The sequence below is a fragment of the Pseudopipra pipra genome, chromosome 20 (genome assembly GCF_036250125.1).
Source record: "Pseudopipra pipra isolate bDixPip1 chromosome 20, bDixPip1.hap1, whole genome shotgun sequence".
NCBI classification, from domain to species: Eukaryota; Metazoa; Chordata; class Aves; order Passeriformes; family Pipridae; genus Pseudopipra; species Pseudopipra pipra.
In genome coordinates this window covers 2,034,573-2,061,718 of record NC_087568.1, presented here as the reverse complement: position 1 = coordinate 2,061,718, position 27,146 = coordinate 2,034,573, and the positions used below count along the sequence as shown (strand labels likewise).

At 47.9% G+C, this 27,146-nt stretch overlaps 1 protein-coding gene and 2 long non-coding RNA genes across 11 annotated transcripts in view; 2 read left to right on the top strand and 1 right to left on the bottom strand.

Moving 5' to 3' along the window:
• DAB2IP (DAB2 interacting protein) overlaps window positions 1-27,146 on the top strand; it is a 199,668-nt gene that overhangs the window by 23,770 nt on the left and 148,752 nt on the right. Inside the window, exon 1 of one of the 9 annotated variants that reach the window (XM_064676620.1) lies at window positions 3,105-3,222. The exons of 6 other annotated variants lie outside the window; for them this stretch is intronic. In XM_064676620.1, the coding sequence (XP_064532690.1) occupies window positions 3,105-3,222 (118 nt within the window). 2 more of the 9 variants (XM_064676622.1, XM_064676624.1) reach the window with 2 other exon arrangements.
• Window positions 2,138-3,029, bottom strand: LOC135424934 (uncharacterized). The gene is made up of 2 exons (XR_010435431.1): window positions 2,932-3,029; window positions 2,138-2,260 (listed from the first exon to the last, which is right to left on the bottom strand). It is a non-coding gene; the product is annotated as an uncharacterized LOC135424934 (long non-coding RNA).
• Window positions 3,359-14,802, top strand: LOC135424935 (uncharacterized). The gene is made up of 2 exons (XR_010435432.1): window positions 3,359-7,609; window positions 14,547-14,802. It is a non-coding gene; the product is annotated as an uncharacterized LOC135424935 (long non-coding RNA).

Here is a 27,146-nt window from a genome sequence, read left to right as displayed (position 1 = left end):
AATTGCATGTCACAGTGTAAAATAAATGCCAGTGTGAGTGATGACTCCATCTGTCAGGAGACACAGGAGTTAGGAAGTGGTAGCTCCAAACTCCTCCAAAGTCAGGTCTGACACACTGAGCACAACTGGAGCCTGGTTATAGCAGCTGCTGAAGCAAACATCCTACAGCCATTAGGCAATTAGATATTCCTTCTTTTTTCGTCTCCAAACCAGCCATTGAGGGGAATGCAGAGATGCTCTGATTAGACAGAAACAGAAGACATTTAATTTCCACTTCCTTCCAACAATTTCTAAATTCCTTCCTTGAAGAGTCAGCTTCCCAAAACTCCACATTTTGTGTTCTCCTTAACCTCATGGGTATTCCAGAGAACATTCTAGCTCCACTTCTCTTTCCACACTCATTAGTTCAGTGCTCTTGGCTCCTTTCCTAGGGTTTGGTCTAGCGCAGCCTCTGCCCATTCAGCCATTTGACTGAAAATCATTTCCCTCTTCACTTCTGCAGTTTTCCTTTCAGGGCCTGAGCAATTAAAATCCCGAGTGATCAAAGCCCTGGTCTTCCAACTGTCCCTTGCTTTTCAAAATCATGGCATGAGCTCCTTTGCCTCCCTGCCTGAGCTGAGCTCAAACAAAGAAGGTACAACAACTGCACGATTGTTGGGAACTGTGAACGCTGCCTTAGCCAAAATATTGACATCACTGACTTACACACCGAGGATTAATTTTTACTAGGGCTGTAACTACAGATCAGCAAATCATTTGGATGTCATTAAAATCAAATTGGTTGTCACACAAAATCATTAGTCTAAATAAGTATTGCCTTTCCCTTTCCTATCTTGATCTCTCGATCTTAGCTATTCTGCAGCATTCCTGCACTATTTCTGACTCTCCACAAGGAAAGATGTCACAGGTGTTTATTCTTCCCTGGCTCTAAAATATCTGTATTATGTATGTGCAGCATCTGTTTCAGGGAAGAATACAAATTGTTTCTCTGTATATCGTTTGTCCTGACTCAGATGTTCCTCCCTAACTGTGGATTCCGTTCCCTCGACAGCCACGATTCCCCGGGCATTTTTAGTCCCTCGGGATGGAGGGAGGCTGGCAGTGAGTCACTCAGCCTGCCTTTGCATCCCCACATGCTGGGACATAGAACAGGCAGATGATACCTGCTCAGGACTCCTCAGCCCCCAAACTTCTCTACATCCCTCCTGCCCCATCGCTGCCACACTGCAGGGTGAGGAGTGAACACACCTTCCCATCGAACACGGGCTCCGAAACCCGGGACATGACCCAGAGCAGGTGGAGCTCTAACAGGCAGTGCCATGTGCCTGGAGTCACAGAGTGGGTGGTTTTGTGGGGAACGTGGAAAGAGGGAGGTTTTTTGTTTTGGCAGCGAGTGGGTGAAGTATTGAAGTTGTAAAGAACATCGGGAGCGTGGGGGTGAGGGGGGAGCGGAGGGTTTGCAGCTCTGTAATTTCCACCGGGGCACAGATCTCAGAGCCGTGTTTAATGGGGGCTCTGCTTAAAACAAATAGATGGGAATGAGTCTTTCTGCTATTAATATGGCCTAATCCTCGGGAACAGTGCTGCAATGTGTTTGCAAGGCACAATTACCAGAGTCCTCTCGAGCTGCTGTGAATTCCTCCACGCAGAGCTCCGTGTTTTCCAGCCATTCATTTGTCCGCCCACAGCCCGGAGCACCCGGCGGCAACAGGCAGCTCCAAACCCTGCTCACAGGACTCTGGGAACAGGGAGCTGCTGAGGCAGGAGCATTGCCCAGGGGGGCCCAAAATAGAAAGCCCTGCCTGCCTCAGAGTCCTCTGGCAGCAGCCCTGACAGACCCCAAATGCACTAAACGTGCTGTAGCTGTTTAGAGCAATTCCTGCCTTCCATTCTGTGGAAAGTGTTCTTCTGAAACAAGGCATGTTTTAGTGCCTTAACTGGAGCATTTGAATCATAGGTTCAAAGTAAAATGGATCCTGAAAGCTGGATTTGAAGGATTATTTCGGGTTGCTGTTACAGCAATATGAATTTACCTTTCGGAGGCACGGCTTGGTTTAGAGTTGCACATTGATGGATTTTTCTGTTATTTCGGGGACGTGCATTCATGAGAAATGAAATGCTATTTTGTGGACATGTCTTCAGAGAAAATGAGGTTTTTATTCCTCAGCCAGGTGATGGAGTCTTCTTCCTCAGCCCTTGTGCCATATCATTTATCCAAGAAGTTCAAAGCATGTAAAGCTAGGAGGTTTCAGCTCTTTTCCTGCACGATAAGATATATTTCAATGTCAATATTAGGGAAGACTGAGGCACAAAGAAGAGTTATGGGTTGTGTGAGGTCTCAGGGAGGCGGTGGCAGACCCAAGGGGCAGAATGAAGGTGACCTGAGTCGTACCACCCTGCTGTGTCTGTCAGCTGAGCCGGGCTCTGCTGAGACACTCTGGTGTCATTTACCGGGGGAGTCCAGCCAAGCCGGGGCTCGTCCTCCAGCTCGTTTGCAGGAGCTGTTAAATGCCAGCTTAGCAGCAGTCCTGGCTTGGCAGAGGAGGGAAATGCAGGACAAGGTCCCAGCCAAGGGCTGCTGCTGCTGCAGCAACTTCCCAGTGCCCGGTGCAGCCTCCCCGTCAGGCACGGGCTGGGCTATTCATCCCCAAACAGCCTCCCTCCTTTCCGAGGCAGCCCGGGGGACACGAGGGAATGGCAGAGTTTATTATAAACCGAGTAAAGCAGCAGACTATTGCTGGAGGAGATCCAGGGTTATAAAAGATCGGAGCGGGGGGAGGAGGAGGAGGGAACAGGACATAATTTGTGTTTGTGCGTGAGGGGGTGCAGGCTGGTGGCTTCCACCAGGCATTCCCCAAACCCTCAGGACCTCTGCCTGGTTTTGGTGGGATTTTCTGCAGTGCAAGCCGTGCTGTGTCAAAGCCCACTTACTTTTGATTGTATCAATCATTCTCTTTATGCAGCACCACGGCTCGGAGAACGCTCGCAGGTCCTGCTCGGAACGAGCTGCGCTCGCTGCCAGCTCAGCCTAGTTACTGCTGGAACTTAGTCTGGGGGATGGGAGAAAAAGGTTGCTGCTACTTTAAATATAATGCATTAAGAGGATGCTGGAAAAAGGCCTGCATGCTGTAATACCCAGCCATCGAGTTGGAAAAGGAGCCAGATGTAATACAAAAGAAGAAACACAGCCTCTTATGGATGCTGCACTAATTCATAAATCAGGTGAATCAGCTTAGGCAACTGCTGTGTTTTTATGCCTCTGCTGCATGGAGAACTGCATGTTGGATGCTTTTATTTGAAGTAATGGAACCAGATAATCCTTTGGACCAGGACAACTCCAATGGTAAGAAGTAGAAAACATAGAAAAGAGAGGGGAAAAAAAAAGGATAATGAAAGAGTGTCTGAGTTTCCCATCCTACTAAAGCACAGGGATAGGCTCGTGTTTGTACTGTCTTCTGCATGGCTAAGTGGAAATGAATGTGGTGATGTGCTTCACATGATCTGAGAAATCCCTCTCTTTCCAGGGGCTGGAGACAAAATGTAGTGGGCTGAGATGTGCCCTGGGAAGCAGCAGGAATGAGGCAGAGCTGACCTGTCTCCCAGGCAGCCTGGGCAGGGGAAGGGGGACTCTGCACTCCCCAGGGTCACTCTGGGGGGCTTTTTGCCCCTGGGAAAAGGCTGGAACTTGGTGCCGTCTGTGCTGCCAAACGGAGCGTTTGGGAACAGACTTTATCTGCAGAGAGCTTTCCTCCAGGCACTGCATGAGTAATTTACTTAGGAGGATATATTTAGCTAAGGACCACATAAATTCACCCTGGAATTAAAGTCCATGGTTAAAACTGCAGCTATTCCATGGATTTATAGCGTTCCACATGCTGATGTTCTGCTCTCTGGTCTGTTGGAAGGCAGACAAAAAAGCATAAATTGGGGGGAAAAGTTGTTTGCAATTGCATATCTTATTTCTCTGTTAGTGGAGAGAATTGGCTGCACTGAGGACAACAAATTGTTCCTGTTTATGAAAGCAACTTAAGATGGTGGGTTTTTGAACAAATTGATTCTCAGCTCTTTAATATGCATTGGGTATATTCTGAATACAGTTTGCAATCCACCAAGTATTGCACTTGCTACATGGATATTGCTCAGGAACTAGTTCTGTATTTCCCCAGCAGATCCTCTGCTGGCAACTAGAGCTTCAAGTGGGACACAACTGCAGTGTTAATGTCACAGGGACCTAAAACTGTGTGGAAAGAATGTGGTTAAGGGAATGAAGTAACATTTAAACTATGGGAACAGTTGACTGGGCAGATAGAAGTGGGCAGCACTGCCTCACTTGGGGCTCTGTGCCATTGGAAATGGAATTTAACATAATCAAGGACAGATTTCTGGGGTTTCAAAGGATGATATTTCCACAAAAATATTATGCTTTTCATTTCATTTTTCTATCCTCTTTCATATGTAGTTAGATTAATTCTTTTTTAGAAGAACGGTATCTACTTCTCATGTCTTATACCTCCTCTTAGACCACTAAGATACAGAATTAAATCTTATTTTCCCTACAGCAGGAAGTTTTAGGATTATCAGAGAAGTGCACTCACAGTTTGAGCTGATGTTAACAAACATAAAAGCCACTGTTCTTGCCCGTTCCAGCGTTAGGATCTGGACTTCAGGAGTCACAGAGAGTGTCTTGGTTCTGTGGGAAATGCAAGTTCAACTTTATTCCCTCTAATAGGTTAAAATGGCTCACTAAATTTGGAATGCATGTTTTAAGATACACAGGTTTCTCGTTCTCCTCCTTGCAGACATGTGAATATATTCTGTCACACTGTGTACAAAATACTCTAATAAGTGGGAGACACTGGGAAGGCTCCTAAGCTGGGAAATGAGAGATAAATAAATAAGCACTGCTGGTACCAAGGATCTGAGAAGAACCTTCTCTGCTTCCCCTTCCTAACTGTGTGAATCCCCATCTTCCTTTTAGTGTTTTTTAATTACTTTGATTTAAACGACCTCATTGTAAAACAAATGGGCTGAACCATTTATTGATCAGGAGGTCAATGGTTTAACTGTGCTGCTGCTGGAGCTGCAGCACTGCAGGACTGAGGGTTCAGCTGCTCCTCTGCTATTCCATCACTGTGCACGGATCCAGGACGTAGGATGTCCTCAGAAATGTGCCAGCAAAGTGCTGTTAAGAAAGATTTGCCCCTTTGAGGATGTTCCCTCCTGGAAGCAGCCCCTGGGTCCCTCTGACTGTGGGACACTGGCAGTTTGTGTTCCCCTCCCTGGGCTGCTCATGAGACAAATATTGATGCCTTGGGAGGTGACCACAACTCCTGGGCTTGCTGTACAAGTGCCTTTTGGCCTTCAGGAATATCAAATCCAACCCCTTTCTCTGGCAGCAGAAGGAAATCTGTTCTTTAATTTTTGATCTGCCTGGGGGTCCACGTGTGTTAACCCACCTGCCTCAACACTCAGCCTGTTCCTTCTCCTTGCCAGCACAGTCAGGAGTTCATTAGTGACAGGAGAAGCTGCTCTGGACAATTTGTGGCAATAATATACTTGAGAGTTGCTCTTTTTTGCCTCCTCCAGCCCTTCCCTTTGCTTCCTGAGCTGCACAGATCAGCTGGCAGGACGTTGGTGGAATATTCAAGGCTGGGAAGCTGTGTCTCATTTCTCAGCACATTTCTTGATTTCTCCTAATCAAATGAGGCTGCCAACTGTTCATGGAGAGGCCTCTTGGATTTGTTATTGCTTGGAACTGGAGCAGGGAGTGACCACTCATTTATCTGGGGCTGAGATCTGTGATAGTTGTCTTGATGGAACAGACTTTGGAGTCAAAGCCCAGCCTGTGGGTGCAAAGGTTATTGGGTTTTTCTCTGTGGTTCTTCATTGAGCTGCAGTGTTTTGGCTGCTTTGAACACATGGCTGCTCTCCATTTTGGTGTTTGGGACAGGAGCTGGAAGTTCTGTGACTTTTCTTCACGTGTGGCTGGGTTAAAGACTCACATAAAGCTACAGGTTCTCATGTGGATTTTGAAAAAAATCATTAGAACACCCACTTTCTCCTCCCCACCCCCAATATTTTCTTTCCATTCTCCGAAATGCAGGAATATAAAGAAAGATTATTGTCATTTGGTGATGTCTCACAGCTCTGACTTTCTGAAATGTTGTTTTTAATGTGCTGGCATGCCTTTACTTCATTCTTTGCACAAAAAAAAAAAGAAAAAAAAAGAAAAATTCTTGGAAGAAAAGTGCTGAAGAATGTGCTGATTCCAAAACCATAACCCTAAATTACCCATTTCAGAGGGATGACATATCAGAGCTACAGATTTCTCTTTTCTACTATAGCCACTTGCAGCTACAAGAATAAAAGACAACTCAGCAGCTTTCTGCAAGCTGGTGAAGATTTATAAGATATTTTATTTGTGTACAAACTCTGGAGTACCAAATATCTCTGAATTATTCATTCATTGTGTCTTCTAATTGCTCAGATCTCAGTTTATACAGCTCTAGTCAACACTGGAACCACCTCTGAGCTTCTTTCTTTTCTGTGTCCTGACAATATTTCTTTGTGATTTAGTTGTTAATCCTTTAAGAGCACAAGATTTTTATTAGACAACCTTTTGAACAGCCCTGTAGACCAGATCCCAACTGCTGCTGTCGGTGGAATCATGTTCCCTACACAATAGGTGTGAATCACAGATGCACATTTTGTGCCACAAAGAAGTGAAATCAAGCCATTGTGCTTTAATAAGACAATAATTACAGCAGATTTTCTTCAGTCTCTGACATGCACAGTGAACCAGGTGAATTACTTGGCTGACAGCCAGCCCTGAACTTGGTGTGCTGCTGGTAATTTGGATTCTTGCAGCGCCATTCCAGGGCAGCTGTGACATCCTGGCCCCAGTGACACCACAGTGTGCAGGAAAATCACTCTTGGGAGAGAGCAAAACAGAAGCAAGGAGTGGGAAAACAGAATAGTTTTTGTAGATTAGATGTGGTTTGTTAGCAGGGTTGTGTGGGAAAGCTCCAGGGGAACAGGAGAGCAAGGACTCAGCAGGTTGCTGTACAGTGGTTTGTAGATGCATCCTGCAATTTCCAGGTTGGGAATTAATTGTGGATAACTGTTCCATGCATTCACCTCCCTTCTCTCCCTGCTGAACTCTTCAGGAGAGGGTAGAGCCAATCAATAAACGAGCACCCCACTGGGTTATGAGCACACAACAGGGTAGATCCATCCACATGGAATCCTGAAGGAACATTCAGGGGCTGGAATGGAACCATCCAGACTTGGAGGTGCTGGGAACAGTCACAGCAGTGTCTTCATGCTTTGGAATAAAGAAAAGGGTCCTTTCATAGTCAAGCAAGTCCAAGGCCTCTTTTATATTCCTTCTAAAAGAGAGGAACTTCAAAGCAGAGCATTGTGAGGAAACCTCCCAGATCCACCTCTACAAGACACCACCACAACCAGTCCCTCCCAGAACTGTGTCCAACATCAGCCATGGCTGGAAGTGAATCCAGTGTAACTAAATGGAGTGGAAGAGTGCACAGCCAAGGGATCTCAGGGGAGCAGGGATGAGGAGGAATTCAAAGCATCCATCTGACGTATCAAGGTATTTATAGGTCAGAAGCTTTTAAATTCATGAGACTCTGGTGGCAGACAGCAGAAACTGGAGAAGCCACAGAAGGAATTGTCAGTTGTTAATGAGATCTGAGCCCCACATTTTGGCACAGTCAGAGTCAGGTGGGTTTTCTGAGCCCTTTAATCCAGGGGTATCAGGATCCCATGGATGTAACTGAGCTGTTGGCCAGCACCTCCCCCTTGGTGGTGCCCACAAAGATTGATGGCCTTTGATGCTTCACACCCATGTCCAACAACCCCCCCCACGTGAGGGACAGAGGGGATGAGGGGCTGCTCCCCCCCAGCCCCTCCACTGCTCCTCCCTGTCTGCCCAGGAGATCCCTCAGTGCACACACGGGGTTATCCCACGGGATAACATTCCCATGGAGATGTGCTTCCTCCCTGAGCATCTCCAAGGAGCCAGCACATGGAGAAGCTTGAACTGCCAAGCATTCCTGCTGCTGGCCCAGGCTCAGAGGCCCAGCAGATGCCTCGCTCAGTGACTCAATGATTTTGGCTGCTCTGGAGCTCAATGCAGGATCAGAAAATACCTGCCAAAATGAAGCTGCAAGAAATGTTTGTTTTCCTCCTGGATCTAGAGGTGCCTCTAGTTTTGTTTGACACCTTTAAATGCTTCTCTGGCTGTAGCTGGAGGTTGGTGGGCAGCTGTGGCAGATGGAATAACTCGAGCCCTTGTTCTTTGTGCTGGAGCTTTATGTGTGGGTTTGTTTGCTTAACGTTGGTGGGCATGGCCTGGCTGATGGAGCAAAACGATGCCCCTGGAGGTGGGTCCTGCCCTTAACCCTCGGCAGAAATCCTGATAGTTGGTGTTTCAAAAGTAGGAAAGTAAGATGCAGAGTTCTTTTATTTGGTCCAGAATGAAGAAAAAAAAAAAGCCTTAAAATAACAAGAGTGAAAGTTAGAGCAGAGTGCAGGATATTTTATTGTCTCTACAACTGGCTCTATTTGCAGAACCGCTGTCAGAGCATTACTCATGGCAGGGGGAATATCCCTGAAGAGCTTTTCACAGTCCATGTGTCAGACAGGAATGCAAAGGATCAATTTACAGCCACAGACAAAGATCTGAAAACGTCCAGGGGGACCTGGGAGAATGTTTCTCACCCCAGATAGTTTCAGAGATTTAAGTGATCCCTCTTTCCTGCCCGCAGCCTGGCTGCAGCTTTCCCAGAGCTCGGCAGGAGCAGCGGGCTGGGAGAGCAGAGCAGGGGCTGGGAGCACAGGCACCCCGGGCAGCCCCTGCCCTGCCCAGCCCAGGAGCATTTCAGCGTGTCTGGGAAAGCCCAGCAGTGCACGACGGTATTCCAGGGAGAATCCCGGTGCTGTGCACGTTTCCATGAGTAACTGGCTTTGTTTAGCAGCCCATCCTTTGCTACTGGGCTGCAGCTGTCAGAAAAACCAGGCACTGACTGAGGAGCTGCGTTTGGAAGTGCTCTCTGGATGGGCCCGTCTGGGAGCTACACAAAGCACTTGGAAGTAGTTTTCCAGCTCTGTTTGGCCAGGTTTTGAGTAATGATTATACTTCCCCTGAAAGTTGGTAGTCATTTTTAGTTCATTTATTCTTAACATGCATTTCTTTTATTGTAATTTAAAGTTTCCTGTTAAACTTCAGGCAAAACTAGAGGATGTATTAATCTGCTTAGGAAAGACAGCTTTGAAATGAACCTTTCTTCTTTTTATATCGTTTGCAACAGGATCTGTAAAGTCAAACCTTAATCTTAGAAACTGATGCATTTATTCAGCAAGGGATGGCAGGAGGGGTTTCTCTGAGTTGTCTGGAGAAGCACACACACAGTTCATCCTTTATTTTGACTCTTACAAATGTTTGTTGCTTTCAAGGCTGAAGAAAAAAAGAAGAAGGGAAGATTTAATTTTCATGACTTCTAACACAAGATGAAGAAATTTAAGATACAGAAAATGGAAGGGATTTAGGGGCAAAAAGCAGGTGCACTGGGTTGAAAGCAGCGCTCGGTGCCGGGGCTGCTGCCCCGCCTGCCCGCGCCTCTGCCGAGCCCGGAGAGCCAGGTTTTCTTCCCCTGCTTATTCATTTTCTGAGTCATTCATCTTGTGCTATAGCTATTGAAAACTGTAACAGAGTCTGGGAAGCGCTTGGCTTTCGAGTGCTGCCTCCTGATTGGGCTGGGGAATGCTGCTGTTGGGGAATAATGTGTGAATACCATCTGCTCCCGGAGCCGGCGGTGGATTCTGCTCCAGAGGCACCTTCAGCCGGGACTGCGGGCAAGGGGAGCTGTTTGCTCTCCCCCTTTCTTATCCAAACTTTTAGTTGTCGCTGGATTTCCTCTCTGTTTCCCTGCTGAACTTTTTGTGTGCTTTGCTCAAGGGCCGAGGTGCTTCCCCTGTGGGATTTTGGGGTTGTTTTGCCTTTCTCTTTCTCCCTGCGTGGGATTCCTGCCGGGGTTCAGCATGTGCAGCAACCCGGGGGAGAAATCAGGGACTTGTGCAGCTGGTTACTGCAGCACCAGAGTTCACATGGAATGTCTGAGCTGCTCTGAGAAACTGCTTCCAAAGATTTGACCTGCTCCTCCAAAGGTAAGCAGAGAAGGACTTTGGAATTCCGGGGTTGACTTTTTACTTGCGTTTGTTTTGTTGGGAATGAACGTGTCTCCTTTGCAATGTCCAGTCCCCTTGTAGCAAAGCCTGGGATCAAAGCCTGGGTTTGTCTCTGAATTTCTTTAAGGAGCAGAGTTGGAACAATGATTGTCTTTTGCTCTTTTGTGTAGAAATCGTTTTACAATAGGTCTTAACACAAACTTTGTGCAGTGTGAGTGTGATTGTAATTCAGGACAGCAGCTGTTTTTTGGGTTTGCATCTTTATGAAGAGAACTCTCTCAACTCTCGTTTTCCTGCTTATGGGATCTCTTTCTCAGCCTGTTACCTCAGACCAAACACAGTTAGTTTTCAGCAGTCTGGATTTCCACTTCCAGAAGACAAGATGTAGTTTGTGAGCCCCTGAAATCCTGCTCACAGTGACCTGCTGGGGCAGCCTCAGTCCCTGGGGAGAAAACTGGAGCCATTCCTTCACCCTCAGCAACAGGCCTGGCACCACTTGCCTGTGGCCACTGGGAGCACATCCTGAACTTTTGGATGTGACTCTGATAATAGAGTTATAATGTTTGTTCTGAAGGTTACATTCAGTCAGACTCTTCTGTCTGCACAGGGCAAAGTTAGCCAAGGGAGGACGTGAAATGTTGATGTTTTGCAGAATCTCAGCCCTCCTTCCTGCGTCAGGTTATCCCATTTCCTGGAGTCTGTTCCAGGGAGGAATCTGCAAAGCCCATTTCTAAGACTTTGCTGAAGGTTCCTTGTAATTTATTTTTGGTACATATCTGATTTTTGGCTTCCTCTCTCATGCTGGTGTGCTGACTGTAGGTGTGTAGTACATATGTGAGCTGCATGTACTTCTGTGCATTCCAAGAGAAATGTTTAGTACCTGGAGTTAAGGGAGCAGGGTATTGATGTGACTGATACTTGACCCAACCCAAACTTTTCAGATTGAATCCATTTTAGAGAAACAAGAGCAGGTCTTACATCTCCTGTGCTTTCCTGCACTCAGGCCTGGGGAGCAAATGTTCTGTAGTACAGCAAAGAGCTGTTGCTGTCTGCAGTGTCACTGAAAAATTAGCAGTGAGACATCTTTTCACTTAGTCATTTGTCTGGCGAGGTGCCAGATCATCAAAAGCGACTCCTTTAACGAGGAGAAGATTTACTTTGCTGAAGCCTGAATCAGGGAAACTGTGGCAGCCCCAGGAGGGATCAGGAGCTGGGCTCCCATGATCCTTGTGGGTCCCTTCCAGCTTGGGCTATTCCATGGTTCTGTGGAGGAATGGCTGGATCACACTGAGGAGCAACCCCAGGACAGTCCATTGGCCACTGTGCTCCCTGGGAACATGGGGTATGTGGATCTATGGATTGAGGTCTCACTGTGCCTGGTGTGAGCCAAGTGTGTGCCTCTCATTGCATGGCTGCTAAAAAAGCCTTGGAAGGCTGTGCATGCACCAGGAAAAAAGGGATTTTCCAGCAATCACCACATTTCTGGGCGTAGAGAAACTATTCCTCGTTCATTGCTGCTGGTAATAATAACAAAGGTCTTTTCTGGTGGAATTCTCTTGTCAGGAGTAGATCTCCCAGCCTGTCCCTGGCCCAGCCCTGATGACTGTAGGGAAGTAGCACAAGGATTATAATCCTACCCTTGGAACTCCAGAGGTAGGAGCACTTCCATCCCAGAGCTGGCAGGAGGGTTCTCAGCCCTTGGCAGGAGAGACCAACAGCACATGGGGCAGTGGAATCTGAGCTCTGTAATTCCATGGAATGTCCATGTGCACACTGCAGTCAAACCCCAGCTGGCTGCAAAAGGGTGTTTATTTTTTGCTCAGTTTTTTCTACCCCATCAACCAGTTCCTTGGTTCAGGGTAACTGGGAGGGATGTTCTTGCCTGGGCAGAGTTGAGTGGTTGTAACCCTGGAGAGAGGGATTTGCTGCTGGATCCCTCCCAAACCTCCCCCAGCTCAGCACTGGGCAATCCTGCCCTTTAAAGCACTTTTGGTTTGCCTGCCTGTGGCTCATACCCTGGGATGATCATCAGCACTGCAGTGTTTGCCCTCTCTGATCCAGGGAACTTCCTGCTGGTTAAATGTGCTGCTTTTATCCTCTTCTTTTACAGGGGCACTGAATTAGAAGTGCCTTGTCCAGGGTCATGCACAGGGAGCTTTTATCCTGGATTGCAGTGGCACTGGATCTCCTGTGTGCCTGCTTGGTCCTTTGCCATTCTTGCTCCACACTCTTCCTCCTTACCCATCTCCCTTTCTTTGCTCTCCTTCCCTCCTTGTCCCCTCAAAAATAATAATAATAAAGTGCTGGAGGACATTTGTCCTTTTGCTGTGGAGAGCACAATCCACCTGGCTTTGAGAGTCTGGAAAACCTCAGAACAGGTTTCTCAGCAGACCAGGCCTTTTTTTTTTTTCCTTGAAGATGAAGAATTCTCATTTTCATGATAGGAAAGTACTTTTTTTGCTCGAGTGGCAACTCTGACAGTGCAACATTAATTTGTGTTTACAGCCTGACTTCAGGGTTCCACACGGATTCCTTTTCTCCTCCACCACAACACTCTTGTCTGACTTAGGTGCCAGATTTTCTCTGGGAGTTCAGTCTCACTCAGTTCCCAAAGAATGTGGCTCCCTCTGCCACAGTTGGTGCCTGGAGCCTAAATCAGGATATTTTTAGTTGAGCTTCAGCTCACGACAAACCTGACCTACCTAGAATTGAGGTCTCCAGTCTGCAGACCTGAACCAGAGGGCTGAGGCTCCACCATTATCCCATCCTTTGCCTGGATCTGTGCTGGCTTTGCCTTTTATACTAAAATGTAATAGGAACTATTTCTGTGATCTTGGGAGTATTTTTGCTGGCTCTGAGCTCCTCGGAATAGATGCCGCCTCCTGCTATGATGTCATTGCTCCTGGTGCTTGCCAGTAGACTATCAAAATATTAAAACCCAAGATAAAATCAAGATAAGACAAGAAAATCAAGATAAGACAAGAAAATCAAGATAAGACAAGAAAATCAAGATTAAAAAAATTGATATCTTGCCTCCATGTAGGTCAGATGAAGCCCAGAAACCAGTGCTTTAAAGAGAGGAGAAGCACTGATGGGGAGAGAAGGACTTCAGGAAAACTGGGACAACCTAATGGCAAGCACAGGAGAGCAGAGAATTCCTGCTTGCTGCTTCAGACTGTGTGAAACCATTTTGCAGAGCAGCTGTGGAAGTGAAAAATCAGCAGAAGGAGGTTTGGTTTTTGAATTTCCTCATGGAAATTTTGGAAGCCCTCCTTCCTCCCAAAGGGATTTCAGCCCGTGGCTGCTCTTGTCTCACAGGAAGCTCTCACAGCACCTGCTCTGGGATGGATTGTCCTCAGATCCCTGACCCAGAATATCACCCTGGGAGCAGGATGGAGGGGCTGGAACGGGGACTGAAAATTAATCTTGGGAATTCAGTTTTGAACAAATGTACCCAGAGCTTCACGGCAATTACATCGAGGGCTTTGAAATGCTCACAGCCTGATTTTCTGCAGAATTATTTCCCAAAGAAAATTCAGCTAATTTCATCTTTCTATGCCTTTTTTTCCTCCAAACTTGTCTTTTTGGGTAATATTTCTTTACAAAGTTCTGATGTCTTACTCTTTGACCTCTTGCCAGGCTTTCCTGGTGCCTCCCCCTGCTCTGAACCCTTGGGGATTTTATAACTACTGATAAATCCACATGGATAAAGATGGCAGGAATTTCTCTTATACAGCCCCAAAGTTTTCCATATATAAATATGCCCTAAGGTTGTTGATAAGCTCATCTTGGTTTCTTAGGAGCCTTTGGAGATTTCTGTCTGACTTCTCAACCTTTTGGGACACTTAAGAGCCACTTGGAGAATTTTTTTAAGCTGTTTTGAAAATCCTGATGCTTTGGCAGCAAACCAGTTCAGTTTTGGTGCTCACTGTTGTGTCCCTTGCAAATGGATCCCACACCAAGAAGTGTTCTTAAATATTTTAAGCTAATTATGGATGCACATATTTTGGTGCAGGATAGAGATTAAATATAAATTAAAAACCAACACAGAGAAACACGTTCCCCAATGGATAATTAACTTTCTCCTGCTGTAAAAAACTTGCATCCCAGTAGATGTAACATGGATATTTTGAAAGCTCTGTAATGTTTAAGGGTTAAGTGTCCATCTCTTACAGATGCTTTGGATGTGTCCTCTAGAGGCCAAGCCAACAGACAGAGTGTCCTGTCTGTTCATCTGTCCTGATTTCCAATTAATCAATCCCTCATTTTCCATAGTGAATGGACAGATATGCACCTGAAGAGAAAAGATAACTAATTTTTCTCATCTTCCCATGTTTCAGGGAGCATTGAAAACTTCCAACCCTTCCCTAGTTGTTCCTTCTTGGAAATTTTCTTGGGAGATTTGCTCTGTGGATTGCTGGGTGCATCAGCACAGCTCCTGCTTGCCAGAGCTCTTCCTGAGGAGAACTGGTTTCAATAAATTACTGGAGCTTTGGAAGGGCTGGAGTTCCAGCCATGGCAGCTCAGAAGAGGGAGGGGGAAGCAGGAATACAAGAGCTTTTCCAGCTGGGTAAAGAGCAAAGGTAATTCTCCAAAGCAGAGGCTGAACAGAGAGGTCTGTGATAGGATTGTGGGTATCATTCTCTTACAGGTCAGATTATTTCACCTACAGAGGTGGAACAAAATCTTATTATGGGGGAGAGTGGAGCTGATGTTGTTAAAGGTCTCCCTCACCATAAAAATGTGGTTTTTCCAGCCCTGGAGAAAGAGGGACCTGGCTGGAGTGGCAGCCCAGGGGTCCTGGAGCAAGTTGCTGGGCATTTGTTCAGCTCAGTGCAGCTGATCCCAGCCTTGCCTTCCTGAGCAGTGCAATTCCCACCCCCAGCTTTAAATCCCCCTTTGGCAGAGGCTCAGGCTCCTGCACAGCACTTGGATTTCCTTCACCTCTGAATCGCTTCAGATAACCTGCATTTCTTAAGGTTTGAAGGATCTTCTCATTTGGAAACTATTGTGATCTTCTTATTTTAATAAATCCTCCAGTATGAAACTGGCTTTAACCCCCCTTTGCTATTCCTGCTCCCCATCCAGGGTAAAGCTTGGAAATCTTTTTTCTTTCCTTTTTTTTTTTTTCTTTTTTTTAATTGCCACTTGCTCTCGTCAGCCATACGATGCTTTTGATAACAGTCATCAAATTTTACAGCTATCACTATCATCTCACTGCTGTTAACCATCTGCATCACTCCTCCTGTTCTGCAGAAACTGAGGAGAAAACAAATACATAGTTAATTTTAGACAGCACATCGCTCCCCTTAATGGAGTTTTGTGTCCCAAGCAGCAGCACTGGTTAATGTCTGTGCAAATAACCTCGTGGAAACGAGGAGCAATCCACACATGAGGAGATTCCATAATGCTTCCAAGCCCTTGGGGCCGTGTTACAGGGATCAGGGGTGGGCTGCAAAATGTTGGAGTCGTATAAAAGTCTGGAAACTTGGAAGTCATAACCTTTATTTGGTGATTTTAATTTCATGGGATCTGAACTTGACGACATCTGACAAAGTCAAGGCTGTGCATTTACCTGGTGGTGTGCTGGGAACAGCAAAGGCAGTGCAGAGCACCCTCTGAACTGCAGGGAAGGGGGAAAGTCTGCCTTGGGCCAAAAGGATGGAGCAGCCCTGCTCTGTGAGACAGCCAGGCAAGGATCCGGGCTGGGATATCCCGCTGGGATCCCAGGGAAGGCAAGGGCAGATGGAGGAAAGCAGTGGCTGTGCCCACAGCTAATCCTGGCTGGGGGGGTGGGGGTGGCTCTGTGGCTTTGGAGAAGTCATTTATCCTCCTCCCTTCTCATCATCCTGCTGGAAATGGGAGTTGCCAGATGTGGCACCTGATGCGGGATTTCCTGCGCTTCACCTCCAAATCCTGGGATTTGTTGGAAAACGTGGGCAATGTTCCCTTTCTCGTGCCTGAGCTGAAAGATGGAAATCCCCTCCCATGCAGTGACCTCCTGGGCTGTGCTCTCAGGGCTGGTTTGGGTGCTCAGGAGTCAGAGAAGGTCCCGTGGTGTCGGACAGGAGGAAATGCAGCTCCAAATCCAACCCCTGCAGCTCCCTCTGACCCAGGGGGACACACCCCAGCCTGGGCAGGGGCTTCACTCAGGACATCCTGCTTTTGCAGCCCAGGTGTTAGGAACCACAGGCTCACCAAAGATAATCCCACTCCCTGGTGCTTCCAAGTGCTCAGCAGGTCCAGTCTAACCTGAGTAATCCACTCCTTGAACCCCATCTCAGAGAGGGGCTAAAGCCAAGGATTCCTTTCAGTTACCCCCCAAAAAACATCAAGTGAAAACTGTATCGCAACTCTGTAATTTAATTTTTTATTTTATTTTATAAAAACTGCAAAGCAAGAGGTTCATTTTGAAGATAATGGTAAAATGTAACAGAGGGACTGAGTCAGAGATGGAGCTGTCACCTGGAGAGCAAAATTACAGCCCCTTCATTTAGGCTTCATTTGAGCGCTCAGGATTGGTGCTTAAGATGACATCTGTGCCCAGCAGAGCCTTCCAGAGTTATATTTAATTACTGTGGAGAGGTAGAAGGGGTCCCACCATAAAAATGACATATTTTAAATTTCCTGATCACGGCACTTTAACCTTTCTATTACTGACACCCGAGATTTCAAAAGGAATGTGCACTGAAGCTCTGTAATTTTATATATCCCCATTTTTTTTTTTTTTTTTTAGGAATCCATTTAAAATTACACAAGAAACCTCTCTTCATCTTCTGAGTGTTTCACTGATTAGCATAATTTATAGCCAGTTCTTGTGAATGAGGTGATTGTGCCCAGGTGATTGCAAAAAGGGCTGTGGATCTCGGCTTTATAAATATTATTCTGAATCTAACTCGGTTCAAGTAATTGATGTAACATGAGTGAGTGCCGTGCAGAGCTCTTCAGATGCAGAGACCACACACTGGGTGATCTCTGGAGCCAATCCTCGTCAGGGCTTTGCTTTTCTTAGCAACAAAATTAACTCCGGCGTTATAAAATGTAGCCAAGACTTTACCTCTGCAGTGGGAATGTGCTCTCAGGAGATCCAACCCCCGCACTGAATCCCGCCTGCCTGATGTGTCACCCTCTGCCTCAGAGAACTGGAGACTCAACAGTTGCTCAGCAGACCAAATATGTTCTTAGCTGGTGAGGTGTTGCAGGGAAACACTGGTAGGCAGAGAAAGCAGCTCTCAGGCTGTCTCTGACAGTTAGAGAAACCATCCCAGCCCTCCTCTCTGCATAACTGTTCACCCACAGCAGGGGGATTCTCTGAGCAGACAAAGGGGGAACTAAAGGTCACCAAGATGAATGGAGGTGCCATGAAGGGAATTTATTGGGTGAGGTCCCAAGTCGAGGTTGGTGCTCGGCCCTGTCGTGCTGGGCTGGTGCTGCCACGGCCACACTGACCCTGCAGAGCCCATCCCGGGCTCCTTGTGCAGCTGCTTGGCTGCTGGAGGCCTCTTGTGCTTCTTGGATTTGCCTCTTTCTCCCATGTTTTCTTCCTGCCTGAGCTGTAACTGCCAGAGGGGCTGGACATCTGCCCAGAAGCTTTTCAACACTCCGGTTATGAATTGGTGGAAACCTCGTCCGTGTGTTTGTGTTTCTCTAAAGTTTTACGGCCTGTTCCTCGTCCCGCTCGTGACAAGGTCACTTGGGAGGAGGAGGAGGAGGATGCAGGTCTCCCACTGTCAGAGCCCTGCATCCATGTGTTGGGGAATAACACAAATGGGACATGAGCTAAAGTTTCCTACAAACCTGGCGGGACCGTTTTATCTTGAAGCAAATTTCTGGAGAACTGCCGAGATGAAAACAGGCACAGCTCTCCTCTGCAGAAACCTGCATGTTCTGGGAAAAGCTGGAATCCTTCTTACAGTAGAGTAGGGAAATAAAGATTCCCAGCTGTTAATAATAACAAGTCTAGAATCCTTCTTGTTCGGGCTGGAGCAGAATTGCCTGGAAGTCCCTGGAGGATTCCAGTCCAGCGCTAGACATTTGAAAGATTTGGATCCCAGTCTAAAATATTTCCATGGCTTGACTGAATTTCCAAAACTGAGCTCATAATCCAGTCAGAGAAATGAAATTTATAGAGCTGTCAGCCATCAGTCTCAGTATTTTGATGGGGGTACCATGACCAGAGAGTATCTGCTGGTCATGAGCATCCACCTGGGAATAAGAGAGACCTGGCAGGACCCTGCATGTGGTGCAGCTGAGTTTGAAGGAATAACGAGCCATGGGGTTGAGGTTCCTTTATAAGAGGAAAAGAAAAAGGGGGAAAGAATGCAAAAGCCAGCGTGGTTCAGCGTCTGGGCACATTTTCAAGGCCTCTTTTATTTTGAGTAATTAATTCTGTGTTTTATTAGTAATGAAAGCCGGGGCTATTCTGTGCAGGGCTGGAGCAGTAAAGGGTGACTCGGCAGGAAGTTAAACTGATGTAGCATTACTTTGGCAATTTATCACCTGCCTGGAGTGCTTACTCAGGGTAGAATACGAGTTTATCCGTGTTCAGGGCAATTATATTCTAAATTCACTTCATAATTACCTCTCATAGAGAGATAACTTTAAACAACTGATTATTTTATAAGTAACTGGAAAAATGTCTGGCGTGACATCTCTTCTCCAAGGCAGTCTGATTGCAAGCTGGCTCTTTGGTGATCTGTTTCGAATAAAGTGATTTCATCCAATAAATCCATGTATCAGGGCTTGAGTGTGGGGTAGCCAAATGCTTGCAGCCTTTTTACACATTTGTAATGATTCCAACCAGGGTTCTTGTGAGTTGGTGGGTGAAAAATCCATTTATTTTTGTCTTTGGTTAAGGGAGCTTAAGATATGAGATGGTATAAATGTACAGCTCTAAAATTGGTCCCAGTTTTTGGTAGAACTGGTGGGAATGGCAGCTGTGTGACCTCCCGGTCCCTGATGGACCTTCCTGCAGTGGAACTGTGTCCAAAGGCACTGCTGGCCCATTGCTCCAACAGGAACATTTTCTAGCGTGCCCTGCACTGTTGTATTTTCCATCTTGGCATCCCAGGGACATGGAATTCCAGGCTGAGTGGATCTGAGAGCTCTGCTGAGCTGCCAGTGGCACTTCCCAGGAGCTCCCACAGGCGTCTCATCCCTTCCCTCTGCAGCAGAGCGGGGGGGACAGAGCAGGGCTCCTCTCTTCACCACACTGTCTCTTGTGAAACCCAAAGCCTCTTTATTGTGGATGTTGTATTTGTCTGATAGATTGGTTCCCTGTTTAATGAACTTTAGAAGCTTCAGTTTTCCTTGGTTTCCCAAGGATTACAACGTGAACTCCCCAAGCCCCTCCTGGTAACCAGCCTTCGGCAGCGTGGGGCGGTGTCTGCCACTGAGCACAACACCCCAACCAGAAATGCTCCAAACCTTCCATTTTCTGAGTCTTTTTAGTGCCTCTCCAGGTGTAGGAGGCCCTTGGAGCTGTAGGGGCCCTTCATCTGCCCCCCAGCTGCCAACACAGCCCTGAGGGAGGATCTGAACACGTGCTCCCTCCTGGGCTGTGCCGAGTTCCTGCCCAGCTCTGGGCAGCAGAGTTTCCCTGACTGCAGCAAATACATTTGCTGTGCTTTATGGAGCACGGAGAAGCTTGTTTTCTGAATTTTAATGGTCCCAATAAATCGTGTTAAGATTGTGTTCTATTAGACCCTGGGAAATTAATGAGAGTGATTCGAGTCCGGGCGTCATTGGGAAGGTGGGAAGGCAGCAGTGCTGTTAGAGGAGAGTTTGTAAATTTGGCTGAGGCAGTAATGGGGGTGATAAGGATTGTAGAGATTCCCAGGAATCCCCATTCAGGCCTGGTTTTACCTACAAGGATTCTGTTGTCCCACTGGGGACTAAGTGATGATGATTTTCAGGTTGTGCTTCACAGAGAGGAGGAAACCTTTGTCATGGGGCTCAGATAGCTCAGGAACAGAGACGGTGAGAGGGACACCCTCTGTCAGACTGCAGTTCTGGATCATTTAGGATGGATGTTGAGGGATGAACCTCTGCTATGGACACAGGCTGAGAGTGGTGCTGTCCAGCCTGGAGAAGAGAAGGCTCCAGGGAGACCTTAGAGCCCCTTCCAGTGCCTAAAGTGGCTCCCAAAGAGCTGGAGAGGGACTTGGGACAAGGGCCTGGAGTGACAGGACAAGGGAGAATGGCTTCCCACTGCCAGAGGGCAGGGTTAGATGGGATATTGGGAAGAAATCAATGTCTGTGAGGGTGGGGAGGCCCTGGCACAGGTTGCCCAGAGAAGCTGTGGCTGCCCCATCCCTGAAGTGTCCAAGGCCAGGCTGGACAGGGCTTGGAGCAACCTGGGATAGCAGAAAGTGTCCCTGCCCAGGGCAGGGGGTGGAACTGGATGGGCTTTAAGGTCCCTCCCAACCCAACCCATTCCATGATTCTGTGATTCTAAAACAGGAATTGCAGCCACTGAAGGGAGCATTTGCATCCTTAGGAGGTGTCTTTGCTGGATAGGATGGACTCTTTAATATGGTATGAAAAGTAATAAAGAACAAGGATTGTCCTTGGTGGGAAGTGCAGTGGGATGAGTGGGCACCGTTCTGACACCAACAAACCACCAGGCCAGCAACAAAAAGATTGGGATTCCTCTGAGAGCCTGGTGTCCCTGAGTGCAGCAATGAGGATGAGCAGACTGGAATTCCAGCCTCCTCTTGCCCCTGCTCTGGGGGGTGGTTGTGCCCCTGGGGGTGGGAGGGCCCGGGTGGCTCTCAGCCTGTCACCAGGACAGCGTTGGCATCTTTATCTGCAAGATCAGAGTGTTTTCCAGCAGAGCAGGTCAAAACCTCTTCCTTGCTGTACCTGCAGCCGTGGTGGGGGAGCTGCAGTGATGGATGAGCCTTTCTCACCACAATCACAGCCCGGCAGCAGCGGCTCACAAATCCTGGCACGCCGGGAAGGACTCGCTGAGTCTCTCTCTGAAGTCTGGCCAGCAAATCATTCAGCCAGGCGAGGATGAGCAGGGGCTGCTGGATGTTCCCTGCTCAGCACAGCAGCTGGGGGAGCTGAGGGAGCTCTGCCTCCATCAGTGCCACGCTGGGGGTTGAGGCAGCACCGACACGGGGCCTCCGTGGCCACAGAAAAGCCACATCACGGCTGCGCTTTGGGGGACTCCACCTAAAGCAGCTCCTTGAGCCCCCAGTCCTGTCAGCTCCAGGGAGGCCATGCTGAGCTGTCTGAAACTTCTCTCCTGCCTGACTCCAGCTGGGGGATCTGGCTGCAGTGGAGCCGTGGACGGGGAGTTTATGATGGTGGATGTTGTAATGGGGTTTTACGACGCGGATCTTGGCAGATACGTTTAATATCCGACAATTAAAATAGCTTGGCTGGCAAACACACTGAACATTGCCAGGTTTTTATAAGATCCTGTGAATTCCTGACCTAGATATTCATTGGAGGAGGGAATTTGAGAGCAGGAGAGAAGCATGAACCAAGTATGGGACATTGGACTCCTCACTCCTGACCCATTTACCTTATTTCTTCCAAGTAGGAATAATCTAAAAAAAAATATGAAAAATTGGGTTAATAAAATGATTTAAGATGATCATAAAGGCAGCTCACTCTTAAAGTTGTTCCATATTCAGTTTTTATATAATTTGCCTTGTGCTTGGGGTACTGAATAATGAAAAAATCCAAACAAACAGAGCACTAAGCCTCAATCCTACATGTAAATCTGTGCACATGTGCTGCAAACAAGATAGCACCCATGGACAGATTTGTTTGTGTTGCCTTGTGAGCCAAATGCTGTGGGTTTGCTTCTTTTAATTATTCAGTCCTGAAAGAATTTACTGTGAAATCCCACCAGGCAGAGATAAAGACTGGAAACCTTGTAATCTACAACTGTACAGGAGGGTCACTTTATGGCCTGAATGTGCTGGAGAATTCAGATGTGGAGGGAATCTTTCATAGTGAACTGGCATGAAAGCTTCTATTATTTCAGGGCTTTGCAGCATATAAATTGTGTTTATGAGGAACCCAAAGCCTGGAAAAAACCAAATGGGGAGATCTAATCCAGATTTGCTATTCTGATGAATTTTGGCATTCTCCAATTTATTCAGGTTGTCAGATGGATTCAGTCCCACCACGGCAAGACAAATTAATTAGCTAAAGCTCCGTGAGCTCTGGGGGTTTTGTCTCTGTGTGAGGGGGTGCAGGGCACTGCTGTGGCAGGGGAAGGGTCCCTTTGGTTGTCACCCACCCCAACCCCACTCCCAGCCAGATGAGAACACTGTCAGGGAAAAGAGTTGAATTCTCTTCCAGTCTGGAACTGAAGGCCACGTTCCTAGTGCAGCTCCAATTATGAAACTGTTACGTGTTCCCCTGAGACTGCTCAGCAGCAATGCTTAAAAGAAAAAATAGAATGTTTAGTTGTAGAGAAAATGGCCAGGTCTGGTCTCATAAAAACAAGCAGCCAATTTTTAAAAAATGTTGGGCTCAACAGTCTCTGGAACTCTCACATGTCATAACCTTGTTAAGATAATTACAGTAAATGGGTTTTCTGCAGGGGAATCCCCTGACATTCCTCCCTGGGAGATCACCTCTGCTGCTGTTCCAGACAGATTCTGCATCACTTTGAGAGTAAAGTCTCTGTTACCTCCTTTAAAAATATCACCAAGCAAAGAGAAGACAACACTTAATTCCTTTTTACAAAAGGAAAAGAGAGTCATGTCTTGGGAAGAAGGGAAATCAAATAAAAAATTTAATGCTGGAGAAGAAAGGCAAGGAATGCAGTTGCCATGGCAACGGGAGCATAAGTAGAAACTTTCCAGCAAAGAGCAGAAACTAAAAATGAAAAAGCAGAGTGGTGAGGCCTGGCAGATAGCCAGGAGCTTCCTCCACATCCTGCTCTCCTGGTGGGATGCTCTTAGTCAGCTTTGGCACCTTCTGGAAGTGCTCTGGGCTTTGGGAGCTGGGCCCGTGGGTCAGAGCCCCCCCAGGGGACAGTGAAGTGACACCATCCCTGGAGACAGGACAGCTGTGCCAAACCCACTCTGTGTGCTCAGCCCGGTGCCACTGCCCGTGGAGAGGGGAACATCCCCTGGGAATGGGCACCATGGCATGGTGGGCTTGGCAGAGAGTGGCAGCTGCTTCGTCTGATGGGCACAAAACACCGAGCAAGTCCCTCTCTGTTCTCCCTGTGTCCAAACCAAGGTCTCAGAGTGCACTGCAGCAACAATCCTGTTCTTCAGTTCTCCTCTGATCCCTTTTTGGTAGGGAAAACACATCCCTTAAACTCTGCTCCAAACCACCCCTCAGTTCCCAGCTCGGGGTCCCATCCCTGGGCAGCGCCTGCCACGGGCACAGCCCGTGTTCCAGAGTGGGCATAGGCTGGATCCCACATGTCTCCAGCCATGGGCACAGCCCGTGTTCCAGAGTGGGCATAGGCTGGATCCCACATGTCTCCAGCCATGGGCACAGCCCGTGTTCCAGAGTGGGCATGGGCTGGATCCCACATGTCTCCAGCCAGGGGCACAGCCCGTGTTCCAGAGGGGGCATGGGCTGGATCCCACATGTCTCCAGCCATGGGCACAGCCCGTGTTCCAGAGTGGGCATAGGCTGGATCCCACATGTCTCCAGCCATGGGCACAGCCCGTGTTCCAGAGGGGGCATGGGCTGGATCCCACATGTCTCCAGCCAGGGGCACAGCCCGTGTTCCAGAGGGGGCATGGGCTGGATCCCACATGTCTCCAGCCATGGGCACAGCCCGTGTTCCAGAGGGGGCATGGGCTGGATCCCATGTGGTGCTGGAGCAGAGGCACATTCCAGACACCCAGTTCCACCCTGGGCTCTGGGATCCTCGGATGCTGGCACGTTTAACTCAGTTGCACACAATAAAGTAATACAGTCATTGGATTAGCAATTATTAAACCCACATATGCTTTTGAGTATGACATGGAAAAAAGCAGGTTGGGAAAGCTGGGGAGGTTCCCAGGCAGGGCTGTAAAAGCTTTGGGATGGCCAGGAACTGCTCGGGGTGAAGGATTCGGAGCGTGCCCAGGGCTGGGCTCTTCCAGATGGAAGCAATGAAACCTGGGGTGTTTGGATTTCCTTTAGTCATGTTCTTGGAATTAGGCACGTGTGGAAGAGGTTTGCTAATTTGACCTCAGACTGTTCAGCATCTCATAGAATAGGCTCCTTTTTCATGAACCAAACAGCAAATGAAGTGCAAGCCAAAAAACAAACCCACTTTACCTCTTTGTGTGTGAAATCTGGGCAATCTTCCCTTGGGTGCAGCACCACGAGTGAGGAACCCGCCTGATAAACCTCAGTTATTACTAAAAGGAAAGCCTACACATACATAAATCTGCTACTCTGCCACTGACTTTACTCCTCAGCTGTCCTGTCACTGGCTCACCTGCACTGCTCCTCAGTTAAATGTTATTCCCAAACACAAGCATTTGTGGTTTGTTGGGGTTTTTTGTAAGCTGGAATTGCTGAAGCCTCGAGTAACAAACTCACTTGGAAACCTCACCGGGGTTTCCAACTAAGTAATAATATTCTTTATCATCTGGGCATGAAAATGACTGTACAAAGGAATTGCAGAGTAGGTATTTATTATATATTTGTATATATTTACATTATTTTATTACAATATTTATTGTAAATATTATAATAGTCACAATATTTCACATTATTATATTATTATTTTTATATATTCACAGTGCATTTATTCTATTATCAGATATGTATTTTTTATACCTTGTATTTCTTTTCCCCGGTGATGTTTAATGCTGAGGCCGAGTTTATTCGGGTATGAGAAGCTTGGGGGGGTTCTCTCTGGTTTCTGGGGGGAGGGCAAAAAAGAAAACATGTTCCGTAAGTTCCGCCAAAAACTTAAGGGGAAAACCGCTCTTGGGAAGCGCAGAACGTGCGTTGTGGGAGTGATTCCCGTGCGGAGCCGGCGCCCTCCCGCCTCCGGGCGGCAGCAGAGCCGTGCGGAGCCGAGCCGAGCCAGCAGAGCCCAGCCCAGCCCAGCCCAGCCCAGCCCAGCAGAGCCGGGCACTTCTCAGGGTGTTCCCCTGTGAAAGAATCTGCTGGGCTGGGGAAAACCTCCCTCTGAGCCCAGCACCGGCAGCAGGTCCGTCCCCAGAACAGAGCAGTGTCCCTCAGACCTGGTCCCTCCCTCCCTCCTCCCCTGTCCCCCCGCGCTCCGTGTGTGCAGCAAAGGTTTCTCCGAGCCCGCTGACCTCGTCTCTGAAGGATTCTGTTGGAATGGTCGGAGCACTGATGGACTCTCAGGGCTCGTTTGTGCCCCGGGGACGCTCAGCAAAGCCAGAACAAATCGCACAGAGGGGCACAGGGTGCGAGGTCCAGCACGGACATGGCTGGGAAAAGCTCCACAATCCCCTGGATTGTGCTGGTTTATCCCCAGCTCTGTGTGTTATGGGATGAAGTGTAGGAGTGACAGGACCCAAACAAAAGGAGCACTCCAGTTGTTGCCAAGGTGAGATTCCAGACGGCTCTTGACTGGAACAAGGTGCCTTCCATGGAGTGTTGCCACTTACTGTGGGAAGGTAACCACGGGCTACTTCATGGAATTTCAGAGAACGAGCATTTGGGGAAGTTCCTCTTCCTGGTGCCTGTTTCCAGCACTGCTGGAGGGTGTTTTACCCCCTCAGGTGTGTCAGTGCTTGCCAGGCTGCCTCGTCCAGAGCGGATCTGGAGGAGCTCTGTGTCCCTGCCCTGATGAGTTCTGTTTGTACAGAGCTAAACAGGACCCTCCAAAATCCCTGCACTTCCAGGGATTCTGGAGTCTGTTGCATTTACCCCAGTGCAGTAAGACTGGGGTTCCTGATCTCTGTGAGACCCTGAAGGAGGCAGGATCTGGCTTTTTCCAAGGCTGATTGCTCCCTGTCACCTGCCAAGACAAATACCCTGTCTGGAAATGTTCCCTACCCAGCTCAGGTTCACAGGGAAGTTGCATTTTAGCCTTGGCCAGCAAGAATCCCCTCACACTGGTGAGCCAGCAGCTTTCCAACATGGTATAAGGCCTGTGAGCTTAGTCTGGGCCCCAGGCCTGCCAGACCACTTAGTTTTAGGGATCTGTGCTGCCCAAACTGTGGTGAGGGTGGTACAATCTATTCCAGAGGTTGTCAAAGCTCAGCTTCTCAGACAGTAAAGGGTATTTTTCAGCTGATGTTCAGACCTGAGAGGTCCTGCTGTCGGAATATTGATCCCAAGGAGGTCTTCCTCCAACATCTCTTTCATTGCTCATGGAAAAAGGGCCAAGGATTATTTGCTCATTTGTAGTTCATAGTCTGATTTTTAAATCATCTTGTCTCATTTGCCCAGTCCATCAGCCCAGTAACATACCCAGTTCCCTGCCCTGCCCACCCCTCAGTGAGCAGCCCCCATCCCGAGCTACCCTCAGAATTCCAGGGATCCTACCTGCCCCCCGGCAGCAGACCCAGCCACAGCAGCATCACTGCTCAGATGGGCTGCACACGGGGAGATTCGTGTTCCTGCTAAATTGGTACGTTGCTATTTTTATTCCTTGAGGGGAATTCCATTCATCTCCTTTCAGAAGAGCCTGTTAAACTCAGCCAGTCCCAAACTCCCAACAAATGTCCTTTAATAGTTTCGTGTTTCAGCTCCACGGCCTCTGACTGTGTGTTCCTTTAACGCCTTCACGACTCCTCTGGGAGATCTAAGCCAGGAATAACCAACACTTCCTTAAGCCAGGCCTCCTGCTTTAGGGCTGTGCTTCTTTTCCTGCCCTGCATTCCCTTGCTCATCCCCACAGCTCCCCCTTCCCTGTGCTTTGCTCTGCCCATCCCGAGCTCAGGTGTGCTCAGGTGTCCGAGCGGGAGGTGCTGCATCCACTGCTCCTGATTTTCCTGGCTGAAGGAGGACAAAGGACTCTTAACATTCTCTGCAGT